The sequence below is a fragment of the Tyto alba genome, unplaced genomic scaffold (assembly GCF_018691265.1).
Source record: "Tyto alba isolate M040663 unplaced genomic scaffold, T.alba_DEE_v4.0 Super-Scaffold_1000006, whole genome shotgun sequence".
NCBI lineage: Eukaryota > Metazoa > Chordata > Aves > Strigiformes > Tytonidae > Tyto > Tyto alba.
The window spans coordinates 10,248,164-10,271,230 of record NW_024881272.1 but is presented as its reverse complement, the minus strand read 5'-3'; the positions used below and the strand labels follow the sequence as shown (position 1 = coordinate 10,271,230).

At 36.1% G+C, this 23,067-nt stretch overlaps 1 protein-coding gene across 1 annotated transcript in view; it reads right to left on the bottom strand.

Annotated features, from left to right (window-relative positions):
* CFH (complement factor H) overlaps window positions 1-21,390 on the bottom strand; it is a 36,309-nt gene extending 14,919 nt beyond the window's left edge. Inside the window, exons 1-11 of the mRNA XM_042785946.1 lie at window positions 21,238-21,390; window positions 17,230-17,415; window positions 15,292-15,397; window positions 13,859-13,935; window positions 11,895-12,089; window positions 9,465-9,635; window positions 6,196-6,375; window positions 4,494-4,694; window positions 3,135-3,314; window positions 1,321-1,497; window positions 62-241 (exon numbers count right to left, since the gene is read on the bottom strand). Coding sequence (XP_042641880.1) covers window positions 62-241; window positions 1,321-1,497; window positions 3,135-3,314; window positions 4,494-4,694; window positions 6,196-6,375; window positions 9,465-9,635; window positions 11,895-12,089; window positions 13,859-13,935; window positions 15,292-15,397; window positions 17,230-17,415; window positions 21,238-21,298 — 1,714 coding nt within the window. The 5' untranslated portion in view covers window positions 21,299-21,390. The remainder of the gene's footprint in view (window positions 1-61; window positions 242-1,320; window positions 1,498-3,134; window positions 3,315-4,493; window positions 4,695-6,195; window positions 6,376-9,464; window positions 9,636-11,894; window positions 12,090-13,858; window positions 13,936-15,291; window positions 15,398-17,229; window positions 17,416-21,237) is intronic.
* Between the last annotated feature and the right edge of the window lie 1,677 nt (window positions 21,391-23,067).

The window sequence follows — 23,067 nt, the reverse complement described above, 5'->3', positions numbered from 1 at the left end:
GAAAAAAGCTTCACAAAGTGTATACAGAGTTACACTGATTAGCAAACACAACAATATTCACCAAGACACTGGGGTGTTGGACTCCATTCACCATTTATGCCACACCTTGTGATACCAGTTGGCATATTATTTGCAGTTTGATATCCCTCCAAACATGCATATTCTATTGTATCTTCAGGCATGAACATAGTTTTAGCTGAGTGGTAATTCAAAATGTCCAAATGAGGTCTTTCACATGACTCTGTAGAATAAAACAAAGTTAGTCCATTTTGTGATCCAGAAACACTGCCCTTTGTAAGCATCAGTTCTGTAGGTGCTTTAATGTGTGCTAGTCTACTGAACTACTCAGTATATTTGAAACTAAAAATTCTGCATTGCCGGAATATGAATGTAGAATATCATATGTAGCATATTTGCATAATATCTGTTGCATTAATCTTCAGCAATATGTGTCTAGAAGTAATATCTAGCATAAATATTTCTTCCTTAGATTCACTTCCTTTCCTTCTAACTACATGTTATTATTATTGGTGTCACAGCAAACAGTTTGTACTCTTGTTCCCTGTGGTCATTTGTGAGGGGATCCGAAAAAAAGCCGCAAAATCCTAGGTAAAGGCAGTCTGAAATAAAAATATAAGATAAAATAACAGCTAAAGTTGGTCAATATTACAAGTCTTGGTATCATACACTGAAAGATTAAGTCTCTTCTTTTATTATACTATATGCCTGTTCAGGAGAGGAAGGAACTTCTAAGAGGAGAAAGGCAACAACAGGATGGAGATATTTTCAGGAAAAAGCACTCCAGTGTTTTCCACAAATGTATTTTTTAACACCAGGGCAGACATATGCATAGTGCTTTTTATGCATAGTGATAACCTTTCCAGTAATAAATCCCATTTTTCTCTAGCTGGTCATATTTAAAGTTCTTGGCAAAATCCCTTGGATCACAAGCATTTCTTCATAAATCTTCCTTCACATGTGTGAAAGGTGAGAGAACTGGGAGTAAACTTAGGCATAGGCACCTCGTATCAAGTAAGAATCACTGCAGAGGTCAGTGATTTCCATCTACTTCGTGCTACAGAGGTCCAAAAAGATAGCTCATCTAGAAGACAGTAAAAATTTTCCCAGCTTACTTTATATTTTCTCTATTTCTTGGAGCTCATGAAAAGTTAATCTCTGGAGAATCACTCCTCTATTTTAGTCCCCCTCTGCCCAGTAAGAAAGCTCTAACAATCTGGATGTCAAAACTCTGAGTACATAGGACATCACGTCTGTGCCAGCCACAACAACAGGGAGCTCTGAAGCCTTTATCCTACTCACTGATGCACTTTGCAGGTGGAGTCCAGCCATTTTCTTGACACTGTACCAATCCTGTTTCTTGTCCTTCTGGAGTTACAAAGCCAGTATGACAACGATAGGTGACATTCTCCTGTAAATTAAATGTTTTCTTTCCTGAGGTGAAGTAACCATTGTCAAAATTGATATTCTGGCATTTTTCTGAAAGAGATAGACAGAATTTCTTCCAAGTAAAACATTGCTAAACTACATGCTTATAATACACAGAAGAAGGAGGAGAAATGAAGCAGCAGTAGGATTTAGAACATTTTTAAGAGCACATGAATTTTTGCTTCTGCATTGAGCTCTCTTCCTGAGGAACAACTGGAAAGTGAATAGTCAAGGTTAGCAGTTACCAACTCGTGCAGCACAAACAGGGATGGACAGGGGTTTTATTTGCAGCTATCCTACAAGCTTCCAAAATTGTATGTCTCTATCTTGTCTTCACTAGAAACGAAATTCATGTTGGGCATGTACAGCACTGTGCATGCATAAAGAGGACTTTCTGTCCATATTGCAAGGGAGGGGGGGCACACCAGAGATCACCATGGTGTGCAGGTACCACCTGAGTTCTACCAAAGAGAAATCATTCAGAGTGCACATACTGCAGGACTAAAGCAAATTTGCACCAAAGGACCCCTTCTTGCACACTGAAACACTGGTGCAGACAGACCCAATGTTGCAATTGATTTCACATCACTTGGAATACATTGTTTAAGCCAGTCTAAATGGATGGAAATCAGTTGTCTTGGTTGGATGTTATGGTCTTGTATTCTGAAAGAAAACTTCCCTAGTATGATAAATTCTTTACTAGTAAATCTATCTGTGAAGGAGTTTATCTATTTTAAGAAATTAACACTACAATAAATAGCAACATTTGTGCATTACAGAGTCAAGTAAATAAAGATACGATTAAAAAAAAACACTTTGAGGAACACTAGAGGATGTATTTGAATGTTGGGAACAGAGTTAATGATCCTTTAGTGCAACAGCTTCAAAAGTTTAAATTTCACATCAAATTTTTCAGCATTTATATCAGTGATGCCTGTGATCACTTAACACTACGAATTGTAAAATTTATTTTGTTTGCTCATTGCTATGTCAAAATCTCAGCAGGTGGTGGTCCAAAACATTCTGTGGTTGGTGTCTCTATCAGGGTGGAACTGTTTCCTAAAAAAATATTTTTACAGTCCAAGAAAACTTAGGTTGAATTATTTCTTTTGTCCATATGAAATCATTATCTAAAGAAATTAAAGTTCCTGTGAGACATTCTAGCAATTTCAGGCTTCGTGCAAGTCAGGAACAAAAGCTGGAAACAAAGTTAGGAGAATTAATCTCCATATTCCTCCCCACTTACAGTATGATGCCAGCTGGAAAGGAAGCAAGAGAAACAAGGATCAGGTGGCATATCAAGAGGCTGAAAGGAGACAAATTACAGATAGGCTGTGCAGGGGGAATGATTACTATTATATTACTGCACAGCTATGTTATAACAAGATTTCACTACTGAAGACAAAGAGTCTATGACTCCTATACCAGAACTTACATTCTAGATCTGAATGAGCCATGTGCAGATGTTTGACAGGGTTACATTCTGAATGTTTGTATAGTGACGGACCTGAGCAGCATACAGGGACACGAGAGCTGCATGAGACAGTTCAGAGAATCACAGTATCGTGTTTCAGTCAGTTGTAGAGCACCTAGACTTAGAGTTACTAAGCAGTGGTGATGGATTCATGTAGGTGGTGTGATTTACTGTTTTTTAGCTAGAAACCTCAACAAAATACAAGCAAACTCACTTTTACGGATACATCTTGGAGGAGGTGACCAGTCATCCTTTGTGCATGTGACTTCCCCATCTTCATGTTCAGTCTGATAGTCAGCATTGCAGGCATATTTAATTCTTTCACCTTCCTTGTAAACATTCTTCTGTATATTTGAGAAATAACCATTTTCCAGATGTCTGACATGACATTTTTCTAAAGAAAGAAGGTTAAGTGTATTAAACCACAGTGATGTGTACAGCTAGAACTGAGGTAATTTAATTCTTAGGAAGACAGTTACTAGATTGGGTCTCCAATCACCTTTCTGTAGCTTTCTATCTCCCAAAGACATTCATGTTCAAAGCTGAGTGAAAGCATGTTTTGTTTCACTGCCCTAAGAGTAACAAATGGCATGAACAAGAGTGCGAGTCACTATATAAAATGTTAAGAAGTGGTCTAGTAAACAATACCACTTACCTAGTGTTCATAAGCACATTTGGCTAACTTCAGTGCATCCAGCATCATGTACATCAGCTCTGCTTCAGTCTGCTATGTCGCTAAAATGTTGGCTGTACAACATCCTCTGACCCCAAGAGACAAGGAAGATGGCTGAGGAATGCTATAGCTATGTTACTTGAGTAATTGGTCCTTTTCTCCAGGCAGGACTCCACTCGTTTCCTGCACTAAGCACCACTCCACCGAGTGCAACACGGAAAGATCAACCTTTTGTAATCTACTTCCAAGGTCTACCAGTAGGTAGGAACTTTACTGTGACCGAAGGTGTGTGTTAGGAAAGGAGGCCTCAGCTCACTGCTTTAAATCTATTTAAAATTTAACTTATTTTAAATCTAAGTCAGTGTATCTGGATCTTTTGCTGATGCAATGTGCACTTGCAGCTTACTGCAAGAGTGTGCCACCTTTCTCAGCTCCAAATCTTATCCGAAGAGACTATGCAATGGATCTCAGAGGAACCTCTAGACAAAGTGCCCAAGCCACAGAAGGAAGAATATATTTACATAGAGTAGAAACACTCTGTTTGTATGTGCAGTTGTGTGTGCAGATGAAAGCAGATGCATGCATGTGACCCAGAAGCTGGAGTAGAGAAACTTTTCCTATGTCTTTCTTAATCTCATTAATAGTTTCAGGAGTAAAGAATCGCCAAAATCCAAGAGCACTGTTTCAGCTTTACTCATTTCAAAGTGTCACTTATACAGCAGACAGTTTGAGCTCTGTAGATAGAATGACAGTGTGGATGCAAGTTCTAGGGGTCAACTAAAGCAGTTCTAATTTAACAAACTGTTCTTTGTTCCATCTTGTGCTCCGTCAGCACAATTTCTGCTGCACAGATCTTGGATAATTATAACAGAATTAAGCACATAGTGGAAATGTACTTACTGAGGCATTTTGGCTCTGGAGACCAGCCCCTTTCAGTACAGACCATTCGAACCCAGTAGTCTCCACTTGGGGTTGAATAACCATTAACACAGTGGTAATCAGCATGCTGCCCAAACTTCATTGGAAAGTAATAGTTTCTGTAGTCCTCCAGTGATTTAGTTAATCTGCCATTTTCTACAGCTGGATAGTCACATGGTTTCTCTTGAAATAGAATTTAACAGCAACAATATCAACACATGCATGACAAAAAGCTCGGGTCACAATTAATTCAGATTGAGCCTCATTGTCTGAGCGCTTTCGGAACCTGACAGAATCAGGACACTTTGGCAGATCCTAAGGAGTGCAGGAACCATCACGCTCTGCTTCTGGTGTTTTTGTCAGTGCTAATACCTATGTTGCTTCGCTCTGATTCTGTTGCAACCAGTAGAAATCCAGTCAATATGCTCACTGGACTTCAATGGCTGATTCAGGAGACCAAATGTAAGTATTTATTCTACGGTGAGATGACACTGCCTTTGCCTTGACTAATTTTACTACACTGACCATGATGGGAGCCCAGACAGCTAGCTTAGATATAGACACCGAACTGTGGACTCTTAAAATTGAGATGACTCCTGTCACCACTTGCATTTGTAACTTTTGGGATACTGTACCAAAAACTCTTCCTAGCTCTTCTCATTTTTACTTTAAAACTGTAGTGGTTTTCTTTTGTTCTCTCAGTTCCTCAAAATAACAGACTCTTTACAGGGACTAGTCAAAGATAGAAGGAGGAGAACCACAGAAGCTTTTATTCAAGTTTACGCAGGGTGTCTACCTGGTCATGGCAGGTAGGTTCCTCTTGAGTGCTCTGACCTAGAGTCTACATGCTAGGGCAGGGGAGATCACCCACTGGATAGACCATTCAGTAATGAGTCAAGTGATCTCAGAATGATATCTGGAATTTAGAACCCACACATGTTTAGAGAAAAAAATTAATGCAGATATTAACAGTACACTTTTTGGGAATAGTTTGACTCATCTTATCCAAAGGTTCATTTACAAGACTGATTTCATCAGGGTTTTGCTCACATTCTGTTTTGCAAGTTTTTCTTTTATTTTCAGTGACCAAACATCAAAGAGTGATAAATTATGAAATTAATTGCTAATTTATTTATTTATTTGATAATATTGTGCCTACTGGGCAAAACTATCATTATAGTTATGGGAAGTTTAAGCCAAGAAAGAACTCATCAGCAATCAAGAATATCTTATTTTGTTATTTGACAGGTTAAAATAGGTAGAATAAAACTGTGATTGTTCATAATATACCAACATACAACTGTAAGTCCAAATCTAAAGCTGAGGTAACTACAATGAAAGACACCTTCCAACCATTACCTATGGTTTGGATACTTTAACACTCATTATGTCCTCTTGACTGGCATGCTACTCCTCAGGTGGACCACAACCCTTCCTGATAGGGAGCTGACTATAATGCATTTTAACACATACTTCCACAAATACAGTAACAGATAACAACGTAAATGTAGATTATACCATTGTTTTTTCCAAAACACTAAATCAAGCTTTACATCAGCAAGAAACACAGTGAACAAGCAACTCTTATTTTTCATGCTGCTTAAGTTTTTCTCTTGACCTCTTTTTCACCAAGATATTTCCAACAACTCTACACGTCGTGTCTTTATTAATGAGAGCTACTTACGTATACAACCTGGATCAGGCACCCAGCCATTCTTGGTGCATTCAGATGTACTTTTGCCAGTCAATACTTTAAAATTATATCCAGTATTACACTGTATTGTGATTATATCACCTACTACGTAGTTGTCTTCCTGAGGTCTAAAGTTCCCATTGGGAATTATTGGAGGAGAGCATACAATTTCTAAATGAAAAGAGAAAAATGAGATGGTAATTTCAAGAATATGTTTATATTTATTACATAAGTTCTTATTTTTATAGTATATTGACCATAAATACATAAAATTGTTAAAAATATGTTTCTTAGGGTAAAGAAAAGGTTACATTTCTCTCACACTCTTAGAAATGTACAGTTCTGTAAGAGGAGAGTGACAGCTGCTACTGATGTCATTCTAATTAGAAGATTAAAACTTAATTGCAGAGAGAATGGTTCGAGCAAGAACTAGAGGTGAACAAACTGAATTAGACTAATCTTTTCCAGTAGGTCACTTAACAGCTGGAGCTCACCTATTCTGTTCTCTCTCACAGCTCTCTGAAGTTGGTTTATGAACACTTATGGAGGTCAGGTTCCTGTCAGGTCCTGAATGGAGGAATAACTACATTGGACCGAGAACTGATCATTCAAAGACTCTGTGATTAAGATCAGGGTCTTGCACTGACACTGGAAGTATTTCAACAACTGAGAAAGGACAAGAATGCTATTCTAAAATGCTCATTCTATCTTTATGCTCAGAAAAGCCAGGCAAACATATTATTTGTAAACTGGAGCCTGTCATTTGGGCTTTTTTGTATTCTACTTCCAGCTCATAAAATATCACCAACACAGTTACGGCTGGGAGGGGATGACTATAAAGTAGCTACAGGTTGGTTCTGCTGTGAAGTGAAGATAGGCAAATCAGCTGTATGCATGTACTGCTGAATCATCTAGGTTCAGTGATAAGTCAAGTAGGATCCAGAACAATTTTTTGGGGTATTTGAATATGCCCCAAATATCAGGGCCTAGCATATCAGTGCCTGAAAAAATATTTTGTTTGGCACTTCTCAAAAGCAGTATATTGCTAAACTTTAGGCAGTGCACATTAACTAGTATCATTACTAGTCTTGAAGCAGAAAGGTCAAGAATTGAGTGGGCACTAAGACTGACTACTCTTTACTTCTAAAAGAGTCTTTCTGGAAGAGGTCCCAGGAAGGTGCGTGGTACATAACACCCTACAACATTGCCCTGTTGACCACATTTTTTTCCAGTTTCAGGTGTTTGGCAACTTCTTGAAGACAATTCAAGGCACTAATGGTTTCCCCCAAATTTACATCAAACTATTTCAATTGGGACATAACATGCATATTTCTGTTTGTGGGATTTAGAGATTAAATACAATCTTTAAGCACTGTAGTTGAATGAAACTAAAGCAAAATCCATGACCCAGAGGGCTGATGTCAAACAGGACTAGCCTCAGAAATTATGGATTTGTCATCTTAACTGCTCAGAATGCATTTGGGAGTTCTGATGGGAAGTTTGGACATCATGGATAACGTGGTTGTGGAAATATAGTTCTGATGACATTAAACAAATTGCTGACTTCATCCTAGACTAAGGGTCATGGACAATGGGAGGATTCATGCACACCATGTTACTTCAGTCTCTGTTTATACATCATTTTGTGTCTGTGGTTCCTGGGGTTAGTGAACTTCAAATCTATGCTGTACACAATTCTTGACATAAAAGGTGTGTAGAAAGTACTATTATTTTCAGCTTTATATATAATCCAGCACTGCAATTCCATTGTAATTTTCAGATTACACATTTCTGTCCCTCAATGGACTACTTATCCTTCTGAAATTGAACTACTTCACATTTGCTCAAACTCCTTTGGAAATGGCCATGTCAACTTCAACTTGTTCTTCCTACAACACTATCTTACTATTTCAGAAGAAATCTTGAAAGGCATCTTACAAACTTAAGTCAGAATTTTGATTTGAAAGATACTTTGAAAGATACTTTTGTAATTTCCAGTAATTTCTGAAAGGTTGCACAGTACACTATCAATTTCCTACTGAAGTTCCATCAGTAAAATAGGGATCATTTTTTAACTGTTCCTCTTTAGTTGGAACTGGCTGATCAGAGCTAGTAGTCTGGAAATTTAAAGAATGGATATAATGACTAGCAACCAGGTGCTTAGTCTGCTTGAGCTACAATAAGTTTCATCAGGACAAAATGCAGAGGCCAGTGCAGTAGGTCAAACAAACTTCTATTGTCTCAAATATTCATACAGGGTGAGATGTAAAGCAATAATTTACTCAGTTTTTAGTCCTATGATTAGAGTCTTGGCAGTGGTGACTGAACATGACTAAGCCACTGAACATGGAAGACCTGAAGATGCATTAACCTGTATTTCCCCCTCAAAGAACTGCTTGTGATTCATAAGTAGATCATCAAACTAAGACTACTAGCTTTCCCCAATTTTATTGATACTGCTGCAATTTGTATGGTATCAAACAAATATTTCTTTACCCAGTCTTCTGACATTTAGCACAGCCACTGACTTGTACCAGTTATGTTCATGCAAAACATGATTAAAAAGGTATCAAGACTTGATGTAAAGACAATAGGACTTAAAAAAACATACCACTTCTCTAGGAAGTTGGTTTCAAATGTTAATTTTCCCATGCCATTATAAATTTCAGATTCCTTTTGTAGGTTGAATTTCTCTGTTACAAATACTTTTTTTTTTTTCCCCCCCCCGCTGGCTTGCTTGCTTAAATATTCTTTTTAGTATCTGATTTTTTCATTCCTTGGATTAAATATTTTCATCATATTTTGTAGAAGGTAAAGAGATTCAGCTTTATACTTCCTATGTGTCCAGATTAGGATTTTTTTTCTAACCCAAGAAATCTGTTTCCTATTTTCTCCCCACTAATTAATTAATCATATTTAAAAAAAGAATAAAATAACATCAGCTACTAATGCTGCATGAAGTATTTTAGCATCAGTTTCATTTACATAGTATACTGGAACAACTGTTGCTTCATGGACCTATTTAACTACACTCAACTAATAAAACACTAAATTAAATGGTTTTGCTACTGCTCTTCATGGAAAACTCTTATCCAGTTGTTTGGTCCCTTTAACATTTAATTATTCCAGATTTTCATGGGATATTGGTCAGATGTGGATGGATTTCTTTTGTTATTAATAAATTAACTTTTGCCATTACTAATCTCTGAAATTGCTTCAAAATACAATAAATGTGCAAAATAACTTTAGGCAAGGCTAACCAGTGCAATAGGGGGTTGGATTCCATCCTGATTCAGTACATTGTACATCTGCTCTTTCACCGTATCTGTATCCTTCATCACAGGTGAACTGTAGTTGTTCAGATTCCTTGTACGACCTCTTTGGAGAATGTACATATCCATGCAGAATTTTTGGCACATCACAGATAACCTCTGAAATTGAGAAAGACAAAATTCATAAGTTTTTGTTTATTTTCATTTGCTAAGAGTAAATGTCTATTGGAATAAAATGTAGGTTTTTTTTTTTTCACTTGACTTGACAAAAACATTTGCATATGGAAACTCTTTGAAATTTATTTGAGAATTTTTCAGTGACCTGATTGTGGGTAACAGGCAGAAACTGTGGTGTAGCACAGCATCAATAGCAAATTGGTTCATGAGAGATTTTAGGGCTTTGCTTTGGATTTCATGGGATCTCAGAATCAGCATATAAGGCAGGGGACATTCAAACATAAGAAACTAGGCTACATGAATTTTAGGATTTCCATTTTTCAGAAAATTTAATTTCCTTGTAATTTCCAGCAAACTTAAAGCTCTCTCATAGCCACTAAATGATTAGTTAAATCATGTCATCAACAGGAAAAAATGATTTAAACTATCTGGAAAACTGATACTAGAATGCTTAACTATTTATAAAAGAACATCAGCATCCCCAGATCCTTGCCAAACCCAGTAAAACCACAGAGATCTTGAAGTTGCCAAAAACTGCATTCATAAAGCCAGAAAATATTTAAGGCTTTGTTTCCCAGGCCACAGAACACGACACAAAAGAGTTCTCTAGGATTCCTTTGCTGGATTTACTTTGTATTTAGGATGAAGTATAGCTCAGTGGAACTGTCACTGTTTAATAAAATTCACTATGTTCTGAAAATGTTGCGAGCACATGTGTTTAATCCCACTTTATACTGTTCAAATTATAATAACCAAGGGTTTCAAAGCAGCAAAATGCAATGCTGAAATTGTGAACAAACCATACATGTATCTGACATCCTGACATACATACTCTGGTCTTTTGAACACATATTTCCCGATCAGATAACATTTAAATAATCTAAGAAACTTGATGGACTGAAAATTTAACTGTGACTGTTACCATGAGCGTCCTAGAATTCATTCTTACGTACTGACAATCCAATCCCATATGATCTCTATTTGCAAAGTGGAGGAATAACTCCATCCACCAGTACAAGCTGTGGGTGGGGCAGGATGGGGTCAACTAGCTGAAAAGTAGTTTAGCAGAAAAAAAAGTTGGCAGTACTGATGGACAAGTTGAATGGTGGCCAGCAACATGCATTTTCAGCAAACAAACAAAACAGCACCCTGGGCTCCATTGAGAAGAGTGTTGCCAGCAGCTCAAAAAAGGTGATCCTTCCCATCTACTCAGCACTGGTGAGACCACATCTGGATTGCTGTGTCCAGGTCTGAGCTCCCCAATACTGGAAAGACATGGACATACTGGACCAGGACCAGTGAAGGGACATGAGGGCAATTAAGGAATTGGAAAAACTGACAGATAAAAAGAGGCTTAAGAGAGTCCAGAAAAAAGAAGGCTGGGGGGTGAGGAAGGATATTTTTTATATGTATAAATTCCTGACTGTGATGGGGCAGTCAGAAGTAAAGATGGTGGAGCCAGACACTTCTTACTGGCACCCAGTGACAAGGTGAGAAGCAATGGACACAAATTGAAGTACATAAAATGCCACTTAAACATAAGAAAAGACATTTTTACTTAAGAGTGGTCAAACACGGGAATGGGTTACCCAGAGAAGCTGTGGAGTCTCCATCATTGGAGATGTTCAAAAGCCAACTGGACATGGTCTTGAGGAACCTGCTCTAGCTGACTGCTTTGAGGGACCTTCAGAGGTCCCTTCCAACCTCACCTATTTTGTGATGCTGTGGTTTTGTAAAAACTAAACATGAATTAACTTTCTAACTTGTCAAAACACATTAGTCTGAAGAAAGAAAAATCCATCATGATTTCTTTGTATTTTATATACCCTAAGCACAAGTGAATTAAAATCATACTTGTTTTTTAAACTTGGTTCACATAGATTCAAAATTGTTTGCAATTAGTTTGGTTAAATCAACACTGAAGTGATTGTATCTTATGTAGACATACCAAAGCTAGTTTCAAAGAAATCGATTGCAGCCTGGCAAAACATACAGTTTGTAGTGAAAATATGGAACAAACAGATGGTCCATTATGATTATATTAGCATCCAATATTCTCTGATTTCTCTTTCTTATCCTACTTCTGCATATATGCAATGGAGACTGTTTACAGACAAACTATGCTTAATTGCTACAGAATAAAGTGGAAGCTTTGTAGTTTCCCATATGGTAACCAGTCCTTAGAGAAGTCTGTGAGAATAAAGCTTCATAATTACAGATAATAAATAGTGTCATTTTTACCTTGGCACTGAGGTACATCACTATTCCATTTTCCGCTTGAAGAGCACATTATTTCTTTAGATCCAACAAGCTTGTATTTTGCATTACATTCAAAATTTACAACCTGGCCAAAGGAATATTCTCGGCCTAGCTCATATGCACCAGTCATAATGATTCTTCCATTTTCTGGTGCTTGTACAGGTAAACACTTTGCCACTGGAAAATAAAACAAAACAAAACAAATGGAATGAAAAAAAAAAAAAAGCAAAAGTAATTTTGAGATCTATTCTGTAAAATAAATCGACAAAAAAGTTAAAATACAGAAAACTCACTGTAATTTCCTTACACATTTTAAAAATAAACACTTGTGTTATGGATTCAGATACCATTTACAACAGATACAATATAAAACCCTAAGCATAAAGACAGACTGACATAGGAAGAAGCTTGTAGACTAGCTCTCACGATTCTCTTCTTTGCCCTTGAAGGCTAAAAACCCACTGAACTAGATGATGTCCTGAGGTCTCACCCAATTCAAATCATCCTATGATCCTATGAATTCTATGGATGGTTAGGTGAGCCTTGACTGATACAGAGGGCCATTAAACTTTGTCAAAATAGGTTAATTTTCTTTTGAGCTATGCCAAACTGAATTTGCTATAGACAAATATCTGGAAAAGTGCTGTATTACAGACTTACTACAACAATTCAGTTACCAGCTGAAAATCCTAGTTAAGGCTATCAGAACAATTATACTACTAAAGTAAACGAACACAGTGTCAGCCATTAATTTAGATCTCCTGTATTTCCTAACTGCAGAAAAAGGGAGAATTAATATCTATCATTGGATATTTCTTATCGAGGGGGACTATCAAAGCTCATTCTTAAATGTTCATGTAGATATCACTGAACATGTAGAAAAGTGGCTGGTATTTGGCTCCCACTTATCTCTGACAACATTCTCAGTCTTATAAACCATCTCCCTTTTCTTAAGTTTACATTCTATCTCCTAGGTTCCTCACAACTTGGACATTATACAAATACTTTTTTTCATAGGCAATCATAATTCAGCCTAATGAAAACTCCTCAATCATGAAAGAAAAATCTTATGAGGACTTTGAAATTGCAGTATGTTGATGACATATGACAAAAAATGATGGAAGCCATTGCTTTATACTGTGTGGAGACCTGCATGCCTAAAATTGAGGACACTCAAAATCCAGTAAACTAAATGTGAAATATCCACCAAGGATATGTCAAAACACAGACAAACTCTAGACAAGAGAAAGATATCTACTTTAATTTGTGTTTCTTTACTTAGAGACCCTTTCCTGACATTAGATGCTTAACCTAAAGTGAAATTTCACTTCTGCACACATATGTTAAAGTAGACCAGTTAAAATTTATCTTTGGGAAGAAAGGAAGCTTATTTTCATAATCATACAAGTTTGAAACTGTTGAAAAGGTTTCTAAAATCAGGGAATTTTCATCTGAGCCATCCAGTCTATTAAATTTTGAGGTCTAAGTCTCTCTTGCTCTCATTTTTACTTACTGAAGTTCTTCTGCAGTATGCTAATAGGTAGAAGAACTTTTAACAAAATCTTAATGGCTAGGATATTCACAAGGGTGGAGGAGGAAACTAGCTAAAACCACACACTTTCACATACATCTGAAATGCCTCATATTCAGCTGTCTTTTGTAACCATGTTTTGCAGGCATCTACTCTATCAGGGCCTTCAGGTGAGGCAGAGCTTTAAGCCAGTCTGGGGGTGACAAAACTCCATTTTGTGAATGCTTTTTAACAAAAGCTTGAGTGCTTATTGGACTAAAATGGCTGAGCAGTCATTGTAAGAGTTTCACTGCTGCATAACTTGAATTTAAACATATGTGAATTAATACCAGTAGAGAGATCACAAACTATTTCTATAATATCATACAGATATAAAATCAATCTGATAAAGAATTAAATGTCAAACTTCATTTACCTTCACAGTGAGGGATGTCATTGCTCCATCCATCTGCCTGACACTCACGGTAGTTTCTTTGGCTGAGCATCCAGTATCTTACCAAATGAAAAGCAAACAGTGCTAAAATACAGTCTCATTATGTGACAGGAACAGCAGCGCTGCTGTTTTTGAAGCAAAGGAAGTAGGTTTCATATGTTCTAGCATAGACTAACCAAAATATGACATAACTGAGTTTTTTGACCTGCATCTTCCCTATTTTGTTTCTTTTAATTGCATATGGCAAAAAAAAAAAAAAAAAAAAAAAAAGAAAAAATGAAAAAAAAGTCAGAAAGTAGGAAGTAATCAGTAAGATGGCTTCTTCATTACAGAGAGAGCTAGCTTTGGCTACATAACAAATAACCTAGCGGTAATTTACACAATCAGTAGGAAGCAGAGTAAAACTCCTGTTGCCTGTGCTCTAAAAGTCATGTGACAGCATCAAAATACGACTTAATCCAAACCATATATATCTCATGTTTTGTTGAGCTAGTATTATCTTAGGTTTGAGGGCTAGGGCTACATGGCCACAATGCCATGGCTACTGCTTTGTCTGAAATGCAGTCATAGGAAGTACAGATAGTCTGAAATGACAGTGAAGAACTGTCTGAATTTAAGGGAATAAGGAGAATATTGATTTTTTAATTCATTTTGTGAAATTCAGACAAGATTCCAGCAATACAAAGATTGCAAAAGCATGGCTAAACCACTGTACCATGCTTACAGCTGATTTGCATTTCAAGAGGAAAGAATTCAGTCATAGGCGTACCTAACTAAGCATGATACTTTGTATTTACTTTGCTGCAGTTTTCATTGAAGAAGATCAATAGAGGAGGAATAGAGAAGAATTTCTTCTAAGCAGTCAATGAAAACATGTTAGTGAGTTTACCAGAATGTCTTCCTTCAAACATTTTTTACAATACATTTTACTTCATAATGCACAAAAATTATTTAAGCAGGACTGATGAGTTGTAGTTCTGAATAGGAGACTCTGTTGTATGGCCTAATGACTTTGCTAGCATAACTGCATCATGACTGCCTACTAAGAGCACTAATTCCAGCATACAAAGCTGCATTTCCATCTAAACTGACTGGCAGTCATGTGGCAGTTTTTCAGACAGATCACTATTTTTGTTTTCTTCTTGGATAGCCATAATTTCAAGTTAGCTAGAGCCTTATGCATTTTAGACACTTTGGATGACAGCTTCAGGTGCATGAGTTCAGTTACTCCGACAGCACCAGACATAAGAAAGAGTTATCTTCAGTATTACTGTAATTGCAGAAATGTATATTAAACAATAACCAAGCATTAAGTATTAGTAAGTTGCAGCTGCATTACAGACAACAAAACTATAACTGACACTTCTTTTAAGACCTTATGTTAACTCCCATATATTGAATTAAATAAGTATTACCCATCATTACATCTGTACTCAACCCTGGCACCAAATACAAATTCACTTCCACTGGTAAGTTCAAAGGAACCAAACTCAATATCTCCAGGATGTCCACAAGGCTTATCTGGTAAAAAAAAAAAAAAAAAAAAAAGAAGAAAAAGAATTACTTACACCATACATAAGAATGTGAAAGTATGAAAGATACCACTTTTCTAGTAATCAGTAGCAACTACAGGACTTTCAAAAATTCAGAAATACTCAGCATTAGCTTGATTAACTCCTCCCATTTTTAATCACTATCCTCAATAAGAACATAAAGATCTGCTGATTTTCTAAAAAAAAAAAAAAAAGAATAACAAATATGCAGGTTTTATTTCTTTACAAAGGCTGAACTCATCTTAAGTTTTATGACAAATTTAATTGCAGAATGTAACTTCAGCTTTTCCTAAAACTTGTGACAAACTGGTCCAAAACTACCACTACAGAATACGTCCATGATTGGAATGAAATGTCCTCAATCTGATGGAGATTGTGCTGAGTAAAGAGGGATGATCTAAGGTCACAGGTGTCTTTTGGTCCTTAGCCCTTTCTGCTCAAAGTTCCCCAAAGGACTTTTTTTGTGGTCTGGCCCTAACTAGATGCCCTAGATTATCAAAAGAATTGCAAAGATGAACACACCATCCCTCTAATTCATTCACTTTTGATGTTAAAATATCGACTGCAGAATAAACTGCATAGTTAAAACCTATTAGGCCTCCTCTGAACAAAACTTTCCTGGTGCTTGTAGACCTAGGCAATTTCATTCCTTGGAGCATAACAATATCCTTGTTTTTTTCCAAGGAAGAGGTGTTTGAGTAGGCCCTAATCCTGCTCTAGTGTGACTCAGAGAAGATGGACAACTTTGTGATTAATTTTGCTGTCTAGTGAGGCCTATCCTGAAAAGGCAACGGGGTCACTTAACCTGTTCTCCTTCCACCTGCACCTTACCAGTGTCAGTATCTATTCACTGGGTGGCAGTATTTACTAAAAAATGTTACTAAAAAGCAACATCAAATGCTGTATAATTTGAAATATCCATGTTCACTGAGTAGTTATACAAATATGTATAAAAACTGAGAAGGTGACTAAATAGAAAATGTAAAAGAAACTAGTAACAACTTTATTAATTAATTTTTACTCATTATATGTATTCATCTCTGTTTGAATGACACCTGGGACTTAATTTTATATTTTATATTTTATACTTTTATTAGTAAAAATTTTGTATGTTAGATAGGTAAGAAAAAAAGCTCATGTGTCTAACATTTCTTTATGTTTCAAACTCATTTATTACAGAAAAGAAGTATCTGCTGACTAACAATAATAAACTCTAATGTCTTCACTAATGAATTCTGTATGAGGGTATGAGATACTTCTAAATTCTTAACACAGTATACTAGAGATAATAAATAGCAGCTCTCATCCTAATAATGAATTTTCCTTTATGGATTAAAAGAGAAGGAAGGAAAAAATAATTTCCCACTTCCAAGAAATTTTATCTTTCATAGAACAAGTTGAATAAACCGAGAAGAAGACAATACTCTCTTGACTTGCATTCAGAAGCTAGATTGGTGCTTTATTCTGCTCAGACTGTATATTTCATCCACAGTAGACTTTGTCTAAAATTTTGGAAGCAAGCTCCTAGCAACTTAACTTATCATAAATTGGGCTAATAAGGCTGGCCTAGAGTAAGATCTTTTCCTCTACAGGAAAAGAATTATAATCCTTTGATCTGGAGAAAAAGAACTTCCAAAAATGTGTCCTTATGCATACATACTTTTTAGGATGATATTTTAAAGTATGCTGAAATAAGTAAGTTACAGGAAAAGATACAACGGCAATTTCACATTGACATCACTGGCAAGGAATGCGATCTGTCAGATCAAATGTTTGCACACATTTTGCTTAAATACTTGCTTCTGCATTCTGTTGCTGGGAGGTGTTGCTTCCATGCTCCGTCAGTACACTCAAACACAATTCGTCCAAGTTTTATATATCCAGGCCGACATCTGTATGTTACTTGAGTACCATGTGGATAGGGAGGTTTGTCCCATCTATCAGTAGGCACTTCTTTAACCCTCCTAGGAGGAGGTTCTTTACAAGCTAAAAATTGTAAATAAAAATATTGGTGACTGAAGCATATGTCACAAATGCAAAAATAATTTTACAATAGGAAATGTAGCAAGAAATTCTGGGGATATTTGTGATCAAACGAGCACGTTTTCTACTTAATCATCACAAAATAGGAAACTGCCAAGAATCCACATTTTGTAGGAATACAAATAGACATTTAGAAGGATGTAAGAATAGTCAAGCAAGTGCCAAGAAACCACACAGGACAGTTGTAATTCATGAAATAGATTTTAGTTACAAAGACTGAAATGAGATTAGTGCCCTGGTTCTAACCACAGACATCTCTTACCCTTCCATCTGCAGGAGCTCCTCTGTGCCTGCCCTTCCATTATCACAGAGAACAATTCTGCACTCTGCAGTTTTCTTTCGAACTGAGATTAACTTCATGTGTCACTTGATCAATTTCTGTCAAATCTCCCCTCCCTTTTACATTGCCTAAATTTTCTCTCTGGGCTGAGATTACCTGATATTCCAAAACTTATTTTCTACTGTCTGTGAGATTACTTCTTATGACAAGTTCCTTCCTACACGTTGTAATTAATTCTGGGTATTCACTCAGACCTTTGTTAGCTTCAAAGCGTTTTGACTCAATCTGAGGGGCGGATCGCGGTGTCTGATATTTTCATTAGCTCAATATTATACGGTCCTTCCCGTGCCTCTTCAGTGTCCATGAAATATGCAGCCAAGCACATATGAATTACAAGAAATAAGCCTGAATTAATTTTATTAATAATTTCCTCAACAGCTTGAGAATGAGAAAAATCAGACTAAAGGGGAAAGAAACAAACGTTGGGAAGCTGTTAATGAAAGACCATATGGTCTTTGTCAAGAAACATTTCTTTTTATAATAATTGACCTAATTTCAGTGATGAGTTCTTTGTGCTTGGGTGACTGAAATGTACTTATTTTAAAGGCTGAAGCTTTACCCAGAGTAACAGAGTCTGGACTGTCTAGCTAATTAAGTGTAAAGAAAGCTGTTTTACATCTGAACATGAAAGGTGACAATTCATCAAGAACAAATAAAACAGCCTCTAAGAAATGAAGCCTTGGAAAAGAAAATAAACCTCTGTATAGAAAATAATTGGTAGAGGAAATATTCATCAGGGAAGGAAATTTTTTGTTGAGTAGATTCATTATTCAGTAGAGAGCTGTCACACAAGCCCTCACGCTAGTTTAGCTGTAAGGCCACGGGTTTGAGAAAGCAGCAATACTCTCACTGAAGCTTTCCTAGTTTGTCCAGACACTGCCTGAAAGTGGGACTACAGGAAAAATATTTGGGAACTTTCCTCATGCGAGGGATGTGAAGTTATGGCTTGCTGAACTAAGCTGTGGAGATCACAACCACAGATTAAGTAGCTGTGATTTCTAATACAAAGTGAGCAGATTAAAAACTAATTCTTCCACATCAAAGTATGGAATGTGAATCTTACTTTAGTTGTACAAAGACATACGCTTGAACACTCACTTGTTTTTATTTCAGTCAGTAGAGTATCTACCAAATTAGAGGCATAATTTTAGAAAATTGTTTAAAAATCTGGAAAAAAGATTTGTTACAAGAAAAAAAACCTGTATAATTTAGTGTTCTTTAGCTATGGCATTTTGAAAATATAAAGAAAAGAATGTTAATTGTGAGATCTAATAACTTTATTTTGGCTCTCTTAAGTATCCAGAAGAAGGAGACAAGCTTTGACAATACTGCTGAGGTCCTAAAGGAAGAGTATGCCCACACATTCAGGTTTTTTCCAACAACTTTAGTAAGTACGGTCCCTCTTATGAATGATTATATCTGAGTAAAAACTACTGCTTCTGTCCACTGGAGGGTACTACCCTACTATCAAGAAAGGTAGTAGGGACTTCTCAGCAAGATTAAGACAAGTTCACTTAACAAAGGTTTTGCAAAATGCAAAAAATAAGTGAAATGAACAAGACTCCTTTAGCTGGTACAGTCTTTTAAGTATGTTAAATGTTTCCTTATTCTTTCATTAGAGCTTGTTAAAAGTATTGCTTTCAGTTTGAAAGCTGAGAAAGCACATTCTGAATTCTATGATTGAAAAAGTAAGCTGTTTAGCACAGGAAGAGTTTCTCTGATCTATTCCTCCCTTACTTCTACTTATATTTTATTGTCTGTTGAACAGAATGCAGCCTCTTAACTTCTCCTTGCTTACATTAAAAAAAAGCCCAAACCCACCACAAAAGATAATCTCCTGATAGTCTTTTCATCGTTACTAAGACATGCTTCTTTCTGGGTTTTCTTTTAGCTGATTGTTCTTTACCACTCCCGCCCTGATGTCGAACTATGTGTCACAGTATGTACATGTGTATGTATTTCTGACTACAGCTAATTCTTTTTTTTTAAATGCAGTTTCTTAGTAGCTTAAAAAATGTGCTGACAGGATATACTTCACAACTATATTAATTACATCATGCACTCACCATGTGTACTCACCAAAACTTGGAGGGTTTTATTTTTATATTAGAAAGCATGCACTAAGTGCATACCTTCAAATCCCTTAGTGAGACACCAGGGGAGCTGGAATTAATCATTTAGTATTTATAAGTGACTTAACTCAGTTAGAAATAGCTCTAGCTGCTTTCTTGCTGTCATTATGCTGGTAGAGACTTCCATAAAGTCAAGCACAAACTATGAATTCGGGTAGAAGTATTTTTCAGGCCTTGCGCAAAAACCCAGCTCTTGAACAACTCACATGGACTTTCAATACGAAGCTTAAACTAAAAACCCTGCATGACCCACGGTAATAGTTGTCCCAGGTAGATCAAATATTTCAACATTCACATTCCTTTGCAATCTCTCTGATCTAAAGAAAGCATTTTAAAAAGGAAGTGCAAATTCGGGCAAACATTCTTTTCAAATGCCAGGACTTTTCTGGACTTCTTTGCAAACAAATTAGACTTTATTAGTTGCTTTGGAACAGTATTTATTATAAAAAAATAATAATAAAAAGATAATAAATTTCATTAGTGTCCTGATTTTTCAGTTTTTCAAAGTAAAATCTATCAGATTGTTTTGATTAATAAAATCTTCATAATCTTCACCTAAAATTAAAAACAACCTGAACCAAGGAAAGACACACTAGCTTAAAACCACATAGCACCCTTTATGCAAGCCTATATAAAGAAACCCAGGCAGAAAGCAAAAGAATTAAATTGCTAAACATACATTAAACAATATAAATATAATAGAAAAATAAATTGAACAGAGAAGCAGAAAACATCAGGGGCTTCTGAGCAGATACCCAGAATACTACCTACCTCTTTAAACACATAAAAAAGCATACATGTACACATTTATCTCATTCAGTGGATTAACATCAGTCTGTCAGTCAACAGATATTTTGTAAGCTTTTCAGTCAATTTAGTAATCATTCTTCTTTCTCAGATTATCTCACAGATTATTCCACAGAAAGAAATTAACATTTATTCACTATTTTCTATTTTAATCTACCAGCTGTTTACAAGTTTTAGATGTTAGAATAATTAACAAACATAACCAATAGCAAATGAGTTGTCTCACTCTACTTCATAAGGATACTAACCATTACAGTTGTGCAACAGATTAATAACAGCATTAGTTATCCAAATAAATAGGTGAAATAATACCTCTGACAGGATATTAAATACTAAAGGTGCTAAATACTGACAGAAGAAATCTCAATTATTGTTGTCAGAGGTTAATTAAATAGGCTATAATGCAAACATTTTATTATGTATTATTTTAGTTACAATCTTCACATACATTTTAAGAAAGGGTATTTTTCTCACATTAAATCTTACCTCTTTCTGCAGTACAATATATCCAACATAATAGCAAAGCTGTATAGCCCAGGAATGACATCCTAGAGATTCAGAAACTCAGCAAACACATTTAGTATCGTAGCCTACTTTTTTTTATTATTATTATTATTTTGTGTTATTTCCATGCAGATTTTGATCACTAACTGCTCCAGGGACTGACCTTGCAAAGCATTTATACTCTGATTTCAGTAGTCACTTCCCCTAATTCTCTTGCAACACACAAGTGTTTCTTTTTTTTTTTTTTTCTCCTCTCCAAACTTTACTAAATGACTAAATAAATAAATCTCTGGCAATTTTGGTTGACACAGTCTTTCCCTGTGCTCTGCTTGTTTTTACATCATACCAATTTTTTTTCATATTAATCCCTTTCATACGCAGATAATCTTATTTCTTTTGGTATCCAAAATAAGTTGTACAAATAAATGATTTTGTGATTCCTTGTGTCTTATATACTTAGTTAAAAAACAGAAATTCACATTAAATGTGTGTGAGAACGAACTTCTCTACTATATGCTTATGATTCAAGATGTATGTTGAAAACAGTTGAAATACAAAGCAGACAAAAATATGAAGTGACTTACTAACCCATCTGTTCTTGTATAAGATAACCAACTACCCAGAGCAAAGGAAAAGTATTTGAACAAATACTTGATGAAATAAACCTAGGTGATGTTGAAGCACTTGTTTCAGTGTCACATGAGAAATGATAAGATGAAGATGTGAATAAATTGTAAAATGGATAATGAACTATCCAAAGAAAAATAATACAGATTGTGCTATAAAAAGAACTATATGGCAGACTGGGCTAACAGAGGAACTCCTTGTGGATTAATGTAAGCAAGAGTCTCATTAATATTTTCATTAAGTGTCTTGGCTTTTTAAGAAGTGCAGTCCAGTGAAAATGTAGATCATATGAAGAAAATTATTTGGTACTGAGAATTAGGGAAAAAAGCATAAGAGTACAAAGTGCTCTGAGGAGATGGACACAAAAGAGCTGCACACCAGATACCCCATAGTATTGATGTCTGACTGGCATGGAGTATACACAGATCGATCTTGTATATGCTCCCAAAGACCACATAACATACCCTTGAAATCACTGGCTTAGTTAGCCTACTGACATAGAATAAAAAATAGTGTGCTTAGAGAAGAGATCTCGAATCAAACCTGAATTCCCAAGCAGTTGAAACTTTTTTTCTTGACAAAATGCAGCTGGAATAATTTTTTTTTGGTCTTTTTTCTATTTTTCTTTTTTTTTTTTACCTGGGTTATGTTTTCAGTTACCATTCTAAGGAATGGTCTTAGTGAAAACTGGTATTCAGCTGTTTCACCTACAAGAACTCTTCCAGACAGCATAACATCTCTTCCTTTCCTTCCTCCTTTCTCTTGCCAAGCAACTCAAATGTGGAGAATGAACTCTCACTCTGCTCCATGACCCTGTGATGATCGGTCTACATCCATTTTGCAGTTACTGGTACATAACTAATCAGTAAGAAGATTTTTTTTTTTTGCACCTGCCTGAGTTCCAAGAAACAGCTTTACTTCCTCTTATTCTGTGGTAGAGAACTGTGTGCTGCTGCACACAGCAGTGCATCAAGTCAGTCCCGCTTATCTTCTCTGCACCAATCTTACTGCATTACCATATGTGTGTGCATTTACATGTTTCTGTACCAGTGGGCAGCTAGGTGCAAAAATGCACCTTGTAGTGGTGAGGAATTTAGGATGGTTTAACCTTCTCTGTCACAGCAGTGGTACTAACTGCTTTTCAAATGTTGCAGTGACACTGCTGCTTTCCAATTCCTTAACCAC